At 42.2% G+C, this 17,878-nt stretch overlaps 1 protein-coding gene across 5 annotated transcripts in view; it reads right to left on the bottom strand.

The window, feature by feature from the left end:
* Positions 1-762: 762 nt before the first annotated feature.
* sema6e (sema domain, transmembrane domain (TM), and cytoplasmic domain, (semaphorin) 6E) overlaps positions 763-17,878 on the bottom strand; it is a 154,567-nt gene continuing 137,451 nt past the window's right edge. For 3 of the 5 annotated variants that reach the window (XM_046044530.1, XM_046044528.1, XM_046044529.1), the window contains 2 exons: positions 14,848-15,003; positions 763-2,739 (listed from right to left, as the gene is read on the bottom strand). In XM_046044530.1, coding sequence (XP_045900486.1) covers positions 1,427-2,739; positions 14,848-15,003 — 1,469 coding nt within the window. In that variant the 3' untranslated portion in view covers positions 763-1,426. The remainder of the gene's footprint in view (positions 2,740-14,847; positions 15,004-17,878) is intronic. The other 2 variants (XM_046044531.1, XM_046044532.1) reach the window with 2 other exon arrangements.

The following is a 17,878-nucleotide window of genomic DNA, read 5'->3' as shown; positions in this document are numbered from 1 at the left end:
ACATAAGATATGATTCATTAGTAAGAGTTACAATCATTCTTGCAGTTATCAGAACAGCTGACACATTTTTAAAAGACAAATATCTCATTCTGGAATGAAACTCTTCAAATATACAACAGATACTGTATGACACATACTGACGACCATAGAAAATGAAACACCTACAATATACTGTAGCATAGTAGCCATCTGAGCCTCTTGCATTAACTCCTACCCCCATGTCACACACTATTAAATAAGGCACACATTTACACATACAGTTAAAATTGGGCTAGTAATAATTCCTTTATTTACAACCAATAGCCACAAAGTTAATAATTATAATAACTGCAGTCCGTTCTAGGTTTTAAGTTCATTCTCATAATGCCAGATGGCATGGCATTTTAAACTTGTCTGCTTTGGGTCCAAAATATACAGTATTGTTTATTTCCATTTCAGCGGATGTTAGACCCACTAGATCTGTGGAGCACCAATCTCATAGAAACATTCTCGAGGAACTTAAATGGACCCGATTACATCACTTCTGACCGGACATCTGCTGGAAGGGGAAAAGAAAAGAGCTAGAAGACGAGAATAGCTGCTTAGTTGAAGTATTTCCTTTCTCTTGTCAACATGAACACATTTGGTTCATTGTTTTTATCCAACTGACAATGAGTTGTTTTGATGAAATGCATGATTTGATGTCCCCAACATATTTCTTAGGAGGTGGTGGTGGTGGTGGTGGTGGTGGTGGGGGGGGGGGGGGGGGGGGGGGGGGGGGGGGGGGGGGGGGGGGGTTGTTTGATATGCCCAAAGATGAAAGAGTATAGTAAGGCAAAGACATAACTACTTTCAGGGGAATTTGTTGACTTTTCACCACAGGTTACATATACTGCATATGTATATGTATACATATACGGTGTGGATATAAACACACATATATATACACACACATGCATAATATAAACACATTCGAGGGTGGGGGTGGGGGGGACTGGTTACCAACACTACATCAGAAAAGGTTAAGCAAAAGCATGAATCTAAGCATTGCAGGAGCCTCCGGCATTTAAATCTTCAAGATGACTGATGTGTTAAGTTTTTCCAACATCAACGTGTCCAAAAACTAAGTTGCATTGTAAATCCACACTGAGGACATTGGCAGCCTAATATAAGGAGGTGCTTCACGTCACCCGAGACAGCAGTTCTATTATAAGCAAGTAGCTGAGCAATACCAATATGGTACAAAGATATTCGTTGGACAAAAACAAGAGGGGAAAAAACAAGTTTGGTTGAGGCTTTCGTCCACAGTGACACTCGCTGTCACGTTATTGGTTGTGTTTTCTTGTGAAGGTCTGCAACCTCAAACCCACTGCATTTCTTCAAAGGGAAGTTCCTTTTAGAAGACACAATGAGGGAGACTTCCTCTCTAGTTCAGGAGTGTACCTCCTCAGTAGTTGAACTTTCCCTGTTGATTGACTGGGGACGTGGCAGGTATGAACAAGGGCTTGGGAGGGACGTCAGGTTTGAGAGAGGAGGCCCTGCGGACAATGGCTCCCCTGTGGGGGATCTCCTGCTGCTCTCCATTGTAGCTGTGCTGGCGTGTTAGGTACCCATTAGGGATGAGGGGGTAGTGAACTTCACAGGCGCTGCCCGTTGAATTCATTCGCGCCAGGAGGGGAGGCGGCTGGTGAGGCAGACCATTTCGTTGGCTGAAGCTGTGCTGGCGAGGGATCATGCCGCCTCCTCCTCCACCTCCATTAGGCATCTTGGTGGCTGCAGCAATCAGTGAGTGCCTCTGGGAGGAGTGCCTCCTCTCCAGGGTGGACTGGTGGTGCGGGGGAATATCTGGAGGAACATCCATGCGTCGGGTGAGGCTGTCTCGGGGCAAAGTGGATGAGCTGTAGTAGGGGGCTGATTCTGTCTCAGGAATCTGAGGTTGGATGCGGTTGGCAAATGCTAGCTGACCTCCACCACCGCTGGCCATCAGACCTGTCGGGCTCATTAACTGGGAGTTCTTGCTGCTGCTTGCATCGTGAATGTGCTTCAAGAGCTCATCCAGCGAGGTTACCTCCATCACCTTCTGGGAATAACCGGGGTAGGGTTGCTGAGATAGCACACGTTCAACATTGTGGATTTTGCGTTCTTCTGGATGGAGGTGACCAACTAGTGGCTGCCCATTGGGTAGGCCATGGGAGTATGGGAAGACCGGCTGGTGAAGCAGAGCTGAGCTGGGTCTGGAGCCAATGTTATGGGATTTTGGTTCCTTGGCATTGTTGCAATTCTGGTTCTTTTCCCACTGGTTTTTGAATGCTTTCATGCTCTTGATGGGCAGTTCTGGGGTCGAGTCTGGTGTAGGGAGACCAGACAACTCTGAGGAATGGTGAAGGTGGTGATGGGGGTGAACCAGGTCTCCCATTGTCATTCCATGATGGCCGTTTCTTCTTGGTTGGTGATGCTCCTTGCTGCTGGCGAAGAAAGAGTTGTACATCTTCGGAGACACCTCCAGCTTATCGTCCTTACTCTGGCTGTCCAGGAGGCCATTAAGCTTGGCTAGGCTGCGGAGAGACAAGGCGTGCGGAATCGGGGCCTCAGGATCTTTCGACAACTTCTTGGTTTTGTGGCCCGTGTGGTTACAGTAGCAGGAGACCAGGAAGCCAGAGAGGAAAGCGCCAAGGACAAAGGCCACCAAAACACAAGCAATCAGGAGAGTATAGTGAACACTGTGATTGGTCTTCTCCAGCTCTGGTGGCCGCCTTACACCTTCAAAACAGAAAAATATAGGGAAAAGGATAATTCCGTTAGCTTTTCTGACTGAGACAGAAGGGGAAAAAAATAACATTTTCAAGAGCTAATATAGGTCAAGCAGCTGGGAGAGACAGGTTGTGTTTACAGGGGCTTCACTATGTGGGTAACAGCATGGGAGAGGGGTTTGAACTAAGCTCTTGGCTTCCTTTCCTTCCACTGTTAATGGATCAATACAGTCTTTCTTTCTAGGACCTGTGCTTTCCCCTCAGATTGGCAGAGGCCAAGAGCTCCCCAGTCAGTGAGAAATCAACTCTGAAATGAGTTAGAGTTTTAAATATTGATGGGAACACAGCAGCAGGAACCTGATGTCATTTTCACAGACTATGCTTTCCAATGCGAGGATCAGAGGCGAGAGCACCTGGTATCATAAACGAGCCAAAAATAACAGCTCTATCCAATAGCTCACCGAGGGTGGTGCCTTTGCCAACACAGACTCAAATGAGGTTGTCACATTCTTTCAAAATGAAGCCAAGGGGACAGTCTGTGCAGCAGTGCACCAAAAACACAAGGTTACTAAGCTGAGCTAAATCTACCATGTTAATGTCCTTGGGTGATGTGACCCCAGCACTGTGTTTGCCTAATGGCGTGAAAGACAACGGCAATAAAAGGAGTGAAACCTGCCACCCCTCATAATCAGAGCTCATTTGCAAGAGGCTGCTGCCATCTGTGGTGTCAGACCCTTCTCTCTGCCCTTAATGACAGTTTCTGTGAAACTGATTAGTCTGCAAAGGGGGACGGCTGAGCTGCACTGAGGAGGGGAGAAATGCAGGTGTTCTAAAAAAGCTAAATTCAACAGCTAATGAAAGCGTCGCTGAAGAATGAAAACGGAAAATTATGTCGGCATCAGCCTTGATGATAGTTTATGAGATGTTCAGAGTGATGATGAGGATGATGATTGGTGGATGAGCATAAAGGGTGATCAGTTGAATAATTAGATATGCATTTGAGATCATTTTAATCTTTTCTCTGAATTAAGTGACCCAGACTTGACAGAATGAAGGCTCTAATGAAGGAAGAAATTCACAGAAATTCCTACCCGAATAAGTTATGATGTGGGCGATACAGAAATCAGGGTTTAATGTATAACAGTTAAAATAACCAAATGGGACTGTGTTGTTGGCTAGGCCAGTTAACTGGTAAAATCAAGGTATTTAACCACACTGACTCAAAAACTGTTTATTGATTTTCAATATTTTTTTCAAAGGCCTCATACAACCACACAGTTTTCAGGGGGAGCTACTGGTAGAAAGCATATAGAAATCTCCCTACTGATTAAACAATATTCATTGCTTTATGATATGTAGCAATGTGGAGGAGTTTTGTGATGAAGCCATGAACCTGAATCCTCCAAAACTGATGAAATTCTAGTCATTTTAAAACTAACATTTTCAAAGGATTTAATTTTGGTGTAATGAAGGGTGTAAATAAAACCTCCTACATGATCTCCTGAGGACAGTGAGTCTAGGGTGAACATTATTAAAAGGTAATGAGTTTGTGTGTGTATTTGATTAGAGGCAAATATTAGGAGATACCACAGAGGTGGAAAATCTGACCAGACTTACTAGATTTTAGTCAAATCTCATCACAAATCCACAAGAGACAAAAACACAAGTGAGTGAAGTCTAAACTCATTTCTTAAACCTTTAAAAAGGCATGACACCATGGTTATTACACAATGCATGATATGAAAAGACAAGCCATTTACCTCCTGTCATTACAGCTTTAATTTGACAGAATCTTATTAGAAACCAGATTGGATAGGGTAAATTTTGAATCAAACAAGGTTTATCTCACATAGTGACTATATGTACACAGTTTTAATAAGAGTTCATTATACAGTTACAGTGAAACCTGGCCAGTTCTTTTTGCTGGTGATTATCTGGAGGTAAGACTTTCACTACATTCGTGTATCACTACATTCATTTTCGAGTGGTGCTTTGCTACCATTTTCCCTCCGGAGAGATACTGTGGTGCACTATAATCTTTCTGGAAGTAACACTTTCAATAGAGCTTCCAAATAAAAATGCTAAATTTTTAGCCATTTATTCTGATGATTGCCTTGACTTATGACCACATTAAAAAGTCATAAATCATAATTGCGTCCCAGTGGGAGAAGCAATCACAAGTGAGTCTGTTAATACCTCTTCTTTTAATCTTGGAGCATTTTTTTTTTTTTGGTCTCACTACACAAGCCGCCAATCAGCTGTGCAGCATCATTGTGGGTCCAAATTTGTGGTTCTAACTAATCAGTGTCCCGACGGTGGCGTGCAGTTTTTGTAATGAACGGTGAAAGGCTCTCACCTCAGTGTGCTTTCTACCTCCTGTCTCCCCTGTGGCTTCCTGGTACCTGTGAATCATACGCTCCCTCTGGACTGCGACACCCCCCTCCCTGGCTGTGGCCACAGGCCTATTGATGGGCCCCTCCTGGTTGAGGGGTATGAGTCAAGTGCCACGACAGGGGGTAAAACGCGCAGCTGAGATAAACAAATCCAGAGCCTATGAACGCCCTGTCACAACATGTTTCATGAGCAGGCCGGATGACTCAATCACTGGATATGTGGGACATATGGTGCCACTGGTCACAGTGAAATTAATACCCTGTGAATCATACCAGCAACCTGGCAAGCAGCTACATGGCACACAGGAGGTGCTGGCCAACTGTACACAGCGACTTGGCTTTCTTTGCACTGCCTCACGAGCGTCTGGAAACTAAAGAATGAGGATTGAAACTCTGTTTATAGGGGCAAATTGTCACCTTAAGTAGAAGCAGTAATTAATGCCGCTTTATGCTTGACTCAAAACTTCGCTTCAATGTTTACATTGCTTCAGAGTCAGTGTTCCTATCTAACATTGTCACATTATATATTTCTGTGTCAATTCAACATCGTCTGGCGCTCAGAGAAGGCTTAATATAGAGATACCAAAGTCTGCCAAAAGGTAAAAAGACAGATGGGCTAAGTGAGTGGAGGCAAGGCAAGAGAGGGATGGTGACAGCCAGGGGGGAAAAAAAGAAGAGAAGAAGAGGAAAATGAAGGGATGAAATCTTTGGTGACAAACTGGTGATGAAGAAGGTAGTGAATGTGAGAGGACTCAAAGATCCCAGAGACAGGGGAGCAAGAGCAAAGGAAAAGAGCAGAGATGAAAGCCAGAGAGCTAAAAAAACGAGTGGATGTATGTGTGAGGAGCAGATTTGAAGGAGTAGGAGGATCGGGGAGAGAGTCAGAGCGAGAGACGGATAGACGTGATGGGGTGAGTGACAGACCGTCACTCTGCTGGGTTTTGAAGCCTGGTGCTCTGCGGCAGCTGTGATATGGTTGGAGAACAACCCTTGCGCTCCTCTGTAGCGCCGTAGGAAGAGAAGGGCTCTGTGACTGCATCCATATTGTTAAAAATAAACAGCACGATAGGTTATGTAAACAGGCAAGTTTTACACAGTGTTGTCTGTGCCGCGTCTTACTAATTGGCGATATTTTTTTGCATAAGGAAAATAAAGCAAGGAAGTCTGGCTGTTACATGTGAAGTGGTTTTTTTTCCTGCAGGTGATAAAGTCGAATCTAAAAACAAATTACAATGGAAGTGAAAATTTCTCTAAAGCATGTGAGTGATTAAATAAATGGCTGCTGTCTTTGAAAGCTCCTGCAGACATCTTAAATTGACTTCATTAACAATACAGCACCCATAAGATTTTCTATGTCACCAATTACTGATAATCTGAGCACTTTGAAGTATCATACTTGCTCAAATGTGAAAGAATTCTTTTTCGCATCTCTTGCAGGACAATAAAGCATCAGAACGCCACAAAACTGCAATTTAAAATATTGCTAAGAAGGAACACTTACTTTTATTTAAGACAACACTTTCAAGGTCAGATATGAAATCATTTAAACAAAGAATGTTTCCTTTTGCACATAACTTTTCCATTGTATCAGGCTTTTCTCAAGGGTGCATTTAAATACTTTGTAACCTGGAGAACAACTTGTGTTCTATTTTTGCGCATCAAGTGAAGTCATTCCAAAATAGCCCTAATTAGTTTCTGCTTCTGCAAGCTTACAAGTGCATGTAATTGTTCCCTTAATGGCGACTTCATCCCAATGAGAAGCCAACGAGAAAAAATGGCCGCAGGCAGCCCCCCCCACCCCCTTACTGGAGATTTATTTCTTCCACACTAAAAACTAAAAATAACAATTTTACTCCTGAAAGGCACCCTGAGGTTGGAGATTGGAACAAATTAATTATTTCCCTTTTTCAAATCCGACTGAAAAGCATAGCAGCTCTAGCTTTAGTAATTTGACAGTTTTAATACCTGACGTGCACTGACAGACATGGTTAGCAAACTGAGCATGATCATGTGTCAGTATGCGCGTGCACACACACACACGCACGCGCGCACGCGCACACACACACACGGTATATGTGCTGTATGTGTGCAGGGTTCTGGCTGTTGACTGAGTGAATTCAATCATGTACACTTGTTATTAGGAATTTGCATAATATTTCACCTCAGTGCTCAGCCAATTGTATGCGGTTTATATATGCACACGAGCTAAGGTGATATGGTGTAATGTAACAGATCCATTCCAATTGAAAAGTAGTGGTAATGAGCACTGCATTTCATTCCAGGTGTGCTGATGCATAGAGAGCATAAATTTCATTACTGTTTTGATTGAATACTGGTAAATTGGGCGTGCGGTGGCATCTGGCAATCAGAACCATGCTGTCTGTATAAAGTCTTTCAATATTTACACCTGTGCTTTGAAGGGAAAGTCAAGTTTTTAAGAAGCAGTACACATTTTGTGTTTTCAGCACGCAACCATAGTTGTTGGTTAAAAGAGCTGGTTCATTCAAATTACAAAAAAAACCCCCAAGATTTTACACTTCTCACATCTCAGCCGCCTCTCCAGTAGATATGGAGGTGAATGGAGTTTTGTTTGTTCAGATAAAAGCATAAAAAAATACATTTAAAATAACTTAAAAGCAGTGCGTCTTACTAGAAACAATCCACAGACCTCGCTTTGAATTTGTTTCGAGTCACTTTCTACTGAAGATATGGTCTCAATGAAAACTATTAATGGAAAGACACATTGCAGTAGAATTTTTCTAATGGACCTTTTCACTACTTTGATCAGAGTAAACAAAGACCAAGTTATCTTTATTGTATTGGAGTGAAGGCAAACTATCTGCATGGCTAGATGCCACTAGCATTAAATAAGAAAATGTTATTTTGTAATTTGGGTGAACCAACCCTTTAAAGTGATTGATTAACTTATCACAAGCCATAAAACCAGGCAGAGCACATGCACAGAGTGATGTCCTTATCCCACCTTCTTTCTTTCTTTCTTGTTTTTACATGCAGTTGCATCAGAAACTTAAAAAACATGAGCTGTTATTTGCCATTCAGTGGCCGATAAAGCAAATATGGTTCCAGTGCAAACTTCCAACTGCTGTGATGATTTATGTTTAAGAGGGAAAGGTGGTACTGGAACAATCTTTGCTTTACCAACTAACTTAAAGAGACAGTCCACACCAAAGTCAGTTTTCGCAGATATGTTGAAACGTTAACATTGGAGCCAATCTTACTAAAAAACTTGAACTATATAAAGAACATATACCAAACAAACAATTGTGGAAACTCTGACCCTTATCAACAAAGGCCATCTTAAATACCTCACTGCTCACATGAGTAACATTTATTTTCTAAATCTTTGTCACATTGCGCTGTTTTTGGAGTGAACTGTTGCTTTAAGAGATGGAGAAACTGCTTGCAGGCCACTCAAACACCTGTGCACAGTTTCAGCCATCGGCTGTAAAACCAGAAAGGCAGATCATAAAAAGACGATTAAAAGCGTCAGTGAGAGAGAATTCAACAAAGGAGGCAGGTACAGTTAAAGGGTTAGTCCAACTAAAAAACAAAAAGAACAAATAAAAACAGGCAAGTAAAATGGGAGAAATACTCCCCCAGAGGTCAATGAGACAGATTAAAGGGTAAGGGGTTAGGGCTAGGAGCCGGGATAACTGCATGGGTGGATTTGATCACTGTGGACCCCGTGGATCGCTGTGACGCTCAGAGCTCACGACTCTCCATCCTGACATGAGCTGAGCTTTAATAGTCGACACGGAATGAGCCATTAAAAGTGCCAGTTATGGAAAGTGAAGTATTCACTATGTGTAATGCCTTTAAGGTTAGTTTTAACAGCGCATTGCAGAGTGTGTTTTTGTAGTAAAACATGATGTCACTTATAATCGCAGTGAAATGCTGGTGAGCTGAGGGAAAGGAAAAATGGCCTAGATCCGTGTGACCTTTAATGAGTGCCATTACACCATGACTATGACTCAGGGAGTCCAAATTGGCAGTAACATTTCAAAAAAACTGAAGTAAATGTGTGTGTGCATATCATGGCCTGACTTCTAATAAATCATGTAAAAGTAGCCAGTAGGGTCAAAGTAGATGAACGTGCTGAATGAAATTCGACAGCCGGCAGTTCTATTTAACCGCCATAATGAACATGTTCAGGATATGCAGCCTCAATCTGAAATTGTATTAAATATTTTAATGTCCAACTTCACACACTGTCTGCTGTTTGAAGACGTGACAGTCTTCAAAATGATTGCTAAAATTTTAAGTAAAACTCTAAATGTGAAAATGTGTTGGTGATTTCATTAACACTGCTGGATGGTGTTTATTTTTTAAAGAGCAACTGATGAAACAGTCCTTCTAAGAATTGAATGTATTACTTTTCTTGATTTTTTATTAGTTCTTTGCCAAGATTGTGGCTGACAAGAGTTCCATTAAACCCTATTTTATTTATTTTTTACATCTTGTTTTTACTTTTAAAAAAGGGTAATAAACATTAAAAATATACTACAAAAAATACTGATACTGATGTGGAATGTAGCCTCTCTGAAGAGCAGATATTGTGACGGTGGTTAGAGGGGACACACAGCCAGAGCCCAGTGACTGGATGATACAGCCGGTGTCTGTTGCCATGGTCTTTAGAAGTATAAATAACTCTTTAGAAAACTAGCTGGCACCGATGTCCCCCCCAGGACGGCAGCCATTCTTCATGGAAAGGTTCAGACCGAGTTCACTCTCTGCTCTCCTCCTGTAGTGTTTTAATGAGTTTGAAAACGCCTGCTTTACTTGATTCTATTATCGAGCCATCTCCCTGTGCTTGTCAGCTAAATTAGCTGCTAGCCTGGCTTTGGAGTCCAACCCACGCTAGATCCTCTAAATGTGCAGAAGAGTCACAGGAAAGGTCAAATTACAATAGAGGGCAGGAGAGGGGCACAAAACAAACCAGAGAGGTCTACAACCAGGCGTATTGTGCAACACCGCTTTGCTTACACACATGATGGAGAGGTGGAGGTTCGCTGGCCAGATACAGCTCTAGAGCAACCTGACCGCTGGCATTTTTCTAAATTTCAGCAGGTCCCTGCACTTGCCTTGTATTCTTGCCTGTTTTTTACATAATGTAATGCAGCTACCCACATCTCAGTGAATATTTCACCTCACAGTTTTTATCTGTCCATAACTGATCTACATAAAACAAAAATACAAATGTGGTTAGGATTAACAGGGCTGCGTGAATTAGGTGAGTTACAGTGTTTGTACTTGCAGCTTATAGCGATTATATCTCACAGACATTTATGGATGAAGTAGATTTACAGATGGTTTATTTCTCATATAAGCTTTAAGAGATGCTTGCTGAGAGGCGTTCTTTTGAAACTTGGGAAACTTTTCTGAGCTATCCAAACTGTCTCAACTGTCACAAATAATAAAAGGAGAATTTTAGAATTGTGACAGTCGTGAAGGAAATTGCTAGTTTAATTACAAAATAGGTTTCATATGTATGTAAGACAAGTAGATATTTGTGAGAAGGTTGAGATTCATATTCCTGCTCAGGGGACTAACAACTGGGCTAACGTGAGGATCAAACCTGCAAATGATGACCCTATATGCATTTTGTATGCATGAGCTTTTAGATGTTTACTTAGGATTAACACACAGACAGGGCTGTAATGAGCCTATTGGATTTCTAAACATAACATCTTAGTTCTGTCTTCAGAGAATTAAGCAGACAGATAATTGCTAACCATTGCCACCAACATTTAATCAGCTAAGTATCACGGTCTTCAAGGGAAAGCTTGTGTTAAGAGGCCTTTTAGACATGCCACAGTAGGAAAAGCACAGAAAAGAGCCATCAGTAATGTTATTAGTAACACCTGTGCTTTTCCTGGTATGGCAAGTCAGTTTCTGCTGTGAAAAGAGCTTTTAGTTCCTAGTGTTTGCATGTTTATGATAATGCTTGCTGGTTAAGTAGCCTTGTGGCTAAAACTTTTTTCACCTTTTTAAAAGCTTTTTCTAAACCTCTGGGAGCAAATGCAGGTCAAGTGTAAAATAATTTGAGATCAAGTCCAAGTCAGATCTAAAGTCTTTCAGAATAACACCTTATCTAAACAGGGTGTGTGGTGAAAGCAGCTGCAGTCGCACATTAGTGTCTACACTGGAGGCGCTCAGCCACAGCAGAATATACACTGAAAAACATGGCTGAAATGCACCGTCTCAAGTCAAGATGACTGCATTTGATCATGTGACTTTCACAGTAACAGGCCTAAAAACTAAATATGTAAGGCCTGCCTGAGACTGTTATTTTTGCACTTCTTTTACCTGGTAAAATTTCTTCTATGTTTTTGCTTTTTCCAAATTCCCATTATTGCGAGTTGGACTTAACTCCAAGTCTCAAATCTACAGGTCTGGGGCCTCACGTATAAACGCTGCCGACGCACAAAAAGATTAGCTATGCTGGTTTTCACCCACACGTGTAATGTATAAAAATTAACATCATGTGAGAATGTGTGGGACGTGGCGCAAACTCTTGAGCTGCAGTGAGAATTTGCAAACTTTGTCCGCAAACTTTGTCAGTAGACTCCAAAGTACCAAAACTCACCAAATGTTTCAAAATAGCGATTTGGGACTCTGTGAGTACGCCATCTTTCAGTATGAAAGCTGCGCAGTCTTTTATACATGAGGCCCCTGGTCTTTTTAGAGGATAGCGGTTGTATTTTTATGATAACACATAACTTAGACGGGCTAACTCTTTGTTGGAGCAACTTAGTAGGGCTAGGAGTAAAGACAAGACAATTTTCTTTGTAACAGTGACCAATATACACATGTATCGGTTTCGTAACTTGTGTTTAGGTACCTTTGTCACTCTTGATAGCGGCCAAATATAGAACAGCCTATCTACGTTCAGTTGTCTACTGGCCCACCTTCAGGCTCCTGGGAGATTTGTGACACATCTGCAGAGCCTCTACAGAAGGTACAGACAGAAAAGCAGATATGTGGTGAGAAATGGACAGGAAGTAAGAGATTGGAGGCCTTCTTGGAACTGTGATGCTGTTACTTCGACACCAGCTCCTCTGCTTCCTTATCAACCCGCTCGCCCAGCGCTTCTGATTGAACCAGCAGCATCACAGTCTCTGGCTGAAATAGATTGCGTTGCTGTTTCTATTACTTCCTACGCCTCCTCCCCTCCCCCTTGTTGTCCGACTCCCTGGCTCTGGCCTCTGCTGGTTATTTATTTGTTATGGGCTTTTCTCATTTGGGCCCGAGTAGCTCATCATTGCAGCTGGAGAGTCTGTCTGCGTGAATGGAAGCTTCTTTCACTTGCTGAGGATTTATGGACTTCTGACATGGTGCCTGTGCAAGCAACCAGCAAGAAAAGGACAAAAACTGCTTCATGCTGCCTCGTCCTCCCTGAATCACATCCAAATGAACTGAATCCTCCTCATAAACTTGCAGGAAAACGCTCCAGTGTTTTGAAGGGGACAAACCTAAAGCTTTCTCTCTCTTTTTACAGCTCTAGTCTCTGATCATTTGAGGGTCAGAGAGATGTTATGCTGCACTTCCCATCATAGTTATGGAGCTCTCTGACTTGCATTACCTACTTTTGAAAGAGCGTAATGTTAATCAGTATGAGTGCGAACTGTCAAATTAAAAATTTAAGAAATAATGAGACTCAACCCTATAAAGATCAAGATGTAATTAAATATTCAAGAACTGGTTGGAGTTTTATAGGTCATGTCATTTATTGAGGTAGCTGGATGGTGTGGCGTAATTGTCTGCGCTGTTACTGCAAGATTACAGGGTTTGAAGCCTTTACCAATGTGTGAATAGAAAGTAAAGTAAAAACAGTAGTTTTAGTTCCAGAAGTAAGGAAACCACATTCAAAATGACTTTGACATCTGTAATTACACAAATTATGAGCATCTAGCCCAACAATATAACCCCTAGAGCTACAATGATTAGTCAATTAATCGTTTAAGTAATTTCTTCAAGACAAAATGCCAAAATGTGGATGGCTCCAGTTTTGGAAATGATAAGATTTGCTGCTTTTCTTTCAGACTGTTGGTTGGCAATTTAAAGATGTCATCTTGGGTTCCTCGATAGACATTTTTCACTATTCTGTTATGTTTATTTAACAGACCAAAAAATACATTGACAAAGTAATCCATACATGTAGACACATAGTAAATTGATACCTAACATTTTAGCTTGTTGATTCTTTGATGTACATTGTTTTTAGTGGCCTTGACTAAACATGAGGGAGGGTGCCCCTCATTGGTGCCCCCAATGAGGGAGCCAAATGTTGCTGCACAAGTTCTCACGTGTGATTAAATCTTGTGCTTATAGTGTTTGAAGACTGCTGTGCAGTCGATAGTTTGTCTTCACATCATGTAGTCGCAATGATTAAGCCCTCCACTTTTTTTGTACTTTACTTTGTACTGTAATAAAGCAGTGTGCCTTGGTTTTTTGGTGGAGAACCCATTCCCTTTTTTGAGTATAAGTGTTATTCAGAATTCTGATTTTAATTTCAAGTACAGCAGTAGATACTCATTTTACTTATAAATGGACATAACCAGCATTTCACTTTGTCAGAGACAGATCAAAGAAAGCCTCACTGAGAGACTCTGTTAAGTTATAGAAGCTAATAGAACAGCAGTTAGTCTGGAAGTTGACGTCAGGACTTTGGATCTCTACACTTTTGACTTTGCTGCGTTCTCTCAAATGGGAATGGAAATTATATGTAAATGAACGGTCAGATAGAGCGAGAGTTGCTACCTGGCTTGTGCTTTGATTTTTTCAGTTTGTTGGAAAACACTGAGGGAATATTTGTGTGTGTTGACGAGCTAAATAAAAGATGAGGAGAGGCCATGTGGGAGCAGTGTTGTTTAGGCTCAGGTTCTCTACATGATTTGAGGAGTTAATTAGAGCCAATGCAGTATTTATTTCAAGTAATTAAATCTTTGACAGGCATGGCTGCTGTGCTGAGAAATGTATGGCTGAACATAAAGGGACAAAAAAGATCCTTCTCTAATATTCTTCAGGCCCTGTCCGAACCATGTTTCTCTCTCTTCAGAGATAATGTACGGCGTCTTATTCAAAGAAATTCAACACTTATCATTCAGCACCCTTCCTTCTAATCATCAACATCATGTAACGCTGAGACTAAGGGTACGGAAAAAAAACACTGATTAGCAACACTTTCTGCCTTTCACTAAGAGATTGGTTTGACTAGTGAGTTAAGAGTTAGTGAGCTAATGAAAGTGATATTTCACCCTGGAAGAACATTTTAACATATCATTAGCATTAGCATGCATAACATCATATGACTTCTTGAATGGTCAGCCTTCACAAGGAACGGCTTTCTGCTTTTACTGGTCAGGACTCATCTCAGCGACTATCTCAGTAATCATCAGAAATTGCAAAGAGAATGTATTTTTTGAAATCTACAACCATAGTTGGAGAATATAAAATAAAAGAGGTGATTTGAATTTGTGTAATTTTACATTAGCTGTTTGAAATGAGTACCATTACTATGGAAACGCAGGTCGCATGATAATACTGATGCAGGCATGCCTGTTGAAAATGAGATACTGTTAAACCAGAGTGAAACAATTTTTTGTTAGTGGTCAGTCTGGTTAGAAGTGTACGTAAGAGGCGTTCGGGGCCCAGCAGTGTAATCCCCCGCAGATTCACTGAGGACAGACATCCCTCCCCCTTACCCTCCATCTCCACACTGATTGGCTCCGAGTCAGGTGACCCTTGTTCCCCCACAGGGGGAGGGCCATCAGGACCTGTACCTCTTTCAGGGTCACCTGCCTCCTTTGGGAATGCCGCCGCATGATAGGTAGTGCTGGCGCTTGTGGGTGTGGTCTTCCCTGTGGTTGTAACGAAGGGGGGAGGAGGAGGGGGAGGTAACAGAGTGAGTGATTAGTGAAATGTGAATCAGCCTGGACAATCAACTTCAGAGACATGAGGGTGAGTCTTGAGTGGAAGGAAAACTGCCGTTAACATAAAGACCCAGTGATGATAGTGAGCAACATGATGAGCACACAGAGCACACAGTTCACTCAGTTCACTTCCCCACAGATACAAGATGATGTCAAGTGCTGCAGTTTACTTTACAAGCTGTTTAATACCCACATTCAGTCTCTCCAGGTGATTTTGGCATTCCAACAGTTTGCAGTGACATATCCACAGTTTTCCATAATATGTCTTGTAGTTCTGGTATTCATAACTCATATCCTTTAAAATATATCTCACTGCACATTTAGTGACTCTTTAAAGGTTCAGTGTGTAAGTTTAAGTGTCATCTGGTGGTGAGGGATTGCGAATTGCAACCAACAACCCACTTACCGCTCACCTCTCTCTTTGTAAGCGCGTAGGAGAAGCTACAGCGGCCGACACGCTCTGTCAGCTATTGTGCTAAATAATGTGTGGTCCTCCATTTGTGCAAATTTCACTTCGGTTCTTACTTCAAATCAGCCAGACAACAACTACTTCTACTCCTTCGTACGTATTCAATGTAGTGGCAAAACTGTAGAGCGGTTTGTCAGTTTGGGCTACTGTAGAAACATGGCGGTGCAACATGGCAACTTCCATGTCAGGGTCCCGTGGTGTATGTAACGGCTCATTATGCAAGGTCACACCACCGAAAACAGTTATAACAGTAATAGTATGTTATATTGAATTCCTGTCAACAGACCCTGCGAATTATTACACACTGGACCTTTGAAATGTCCTAACACAGTTATCTGACAGTTTGTCAGATGAGCTTCAGCCTGGAAAAGTTGACACTACACTAATAATAAAGTATATTAACATTCTTGAATGGCTTTGGAATTTTTACAAGCTGCAACAAAAGTTTCAGGCACTTATAATGTTTAGCTCCTGGGTCAATATACCATCATAATTCCAGAGAATGACAGGCTTTCACTTTTCACTTTGTTGAACTCCACCCTCTTTTGTTACTAAACCACTCAGTAATCATTTAATCCTGGCTCTCCAGCTTATTTTACAGAAACATCCCCCCCCCCCCTTTTTTTTAACATGGACTTGAACTCCGACCACAGATAAAACTCCTCTGCATCCATTCTGCTAAGTGTTTTCACAGATAAGTTGAAATAGACACAGGTGGCTGGATAGGTTTTTTTCACCACAGCTCTTTTCCACTACCTCACCCGAGCCGAGCTGTTTCACAGGAACTCTGTCACCTTGAGGCGTACCAGCAAACATTATGACGGCCACATTTGGAATCATTTCAAAACATATGCCAAGAAACATGCTGGGCATTAGCTGCTACAGGCCTTGCATTATCAAACATATTTATCTTTATGACACACTCATCTTGACTGCATTATTAGCTCTCTGTTGTCCTTGAGGCCTGGGGATCAGCATGTGGCTACTGGCTTGAGCACCTGCACTAATAAGCCAGCCATAATGTTAGCATTGTGCAGAACTCACACTCAGACTGATGGAAAAGGGAGCCAGTTGACAGCGTTCCCTCTGAATGAAGGTGCCCCGTCAGTTTGCCATCTGTGCCAGGCAAATTAAAACTGTACACCAGTGGGTGTTTGGCCCCGACACCTCGGACAATAGCTCCAGTACTTCATCATTACTTCAATTTATAATGATTGTGTTTTTCTGAGTGTGCACGTTGGATCATATTGTTTGTCCTGTTTTACTGTTAAAGTACTAAAAAATGCACAGAGGAACATTTGATTACCTACACAGCCAGGCTTTTGTCTCACGCCCTTCCCTCTGCTGGCTGTGATTGTTTGGGTGACAGGGAAGAGGAAGAAAGAAATGTCCCTGCCTTTGGTGTGCTTTCGAAGAGGGAATGGAGCCCCTGTGTGACAACAGCTTTGTTCGGCATATGGGGCGTGTTATTGTCTAGGAAAGCTGATAATTGATCTTCAGTGCAGAGACTTAAAAGGCTTTTGTTTGAATCAGCTAGAAAAAAAAATAAACACCAAAAAAACAAGAGAGACAGAATCTGACTGCGTGTGGAGAACTTCAAACAGTGCAGTGAAGCATCAAGGTGGTGAGAGCCCCGTAGGATTAAGCAGGAGGGTTGCTCATCAAGTCTTGCTACCAACCGAGTGGTAATTCCTTCAGCAGGGATGCTTTACAGACTACTGAGGCACTGTGGAGGTCCGAGCGGAAGCCTCTGGCAGACAAAGTGGCCTCTGTTCTGAGAAAGAGACTGAGGGAAATGCAGGATGGATGGTTCTGCTGAGACGTAATGGCCGAAAATTTCAAGCATGATGGGCTCAATGACGATGCTAATCACTGTGTTGGATCAACCACTGCCATTAGCTCCCCTGTGTCCCAATTTGTCTAGTGACAAAAGGATCTGACTTTGAGCAAGTCTTAAGAACTCCTCAAAGTTCAGGCTGGTGCTTTAGTTGTGAAGATAAAAGCAAATGAGGCTGGCCAACAGCTGATTGAAAATTATCTGATTAAAAATGATTGCTTTTGAATGTTGCAGTGTTAGAAAATTGAACACCACCTCCTCGATCTTATCCGAGAGCTAGCCAGCTTGGCGGCATTTCTATTTCTATTCCGGCCATGCCAGGGGCTGCGCGGTGTGGCCAGCGGGAGAGTAATGGGACGTGACAGGGATGATGATCCTTCTTGATACAGGGCATTAGGCAGCCTAGACACCGGAGCTGCTGGTCCATCAAAGGAGTGAAGCTTCAGACAATGGCTTCAATGTTTAAGCTGTCAGACTGGCTGAGAAGGAGAGGTGGC

Source organism: Micropterus dolomieu, linkage group LG03 (assembly GCF_021292245.1).
Source record: "Micropterus dolomieu isolate WLL.071019.BEF.003 ecotype Adirondacks linkage group LG03, ASM2129224v1, whole genome shotgun sequence".
Lineage (NCBI taxonomy): Eukaryota > Metazoa > Chordata > Actinopteri > Centrarchiformes > Centrarchidae > Micropterus > Micropterus dolomieu.
This window is presented reverse-complemented; position numbering and strand designations above follow the sequence as displayed.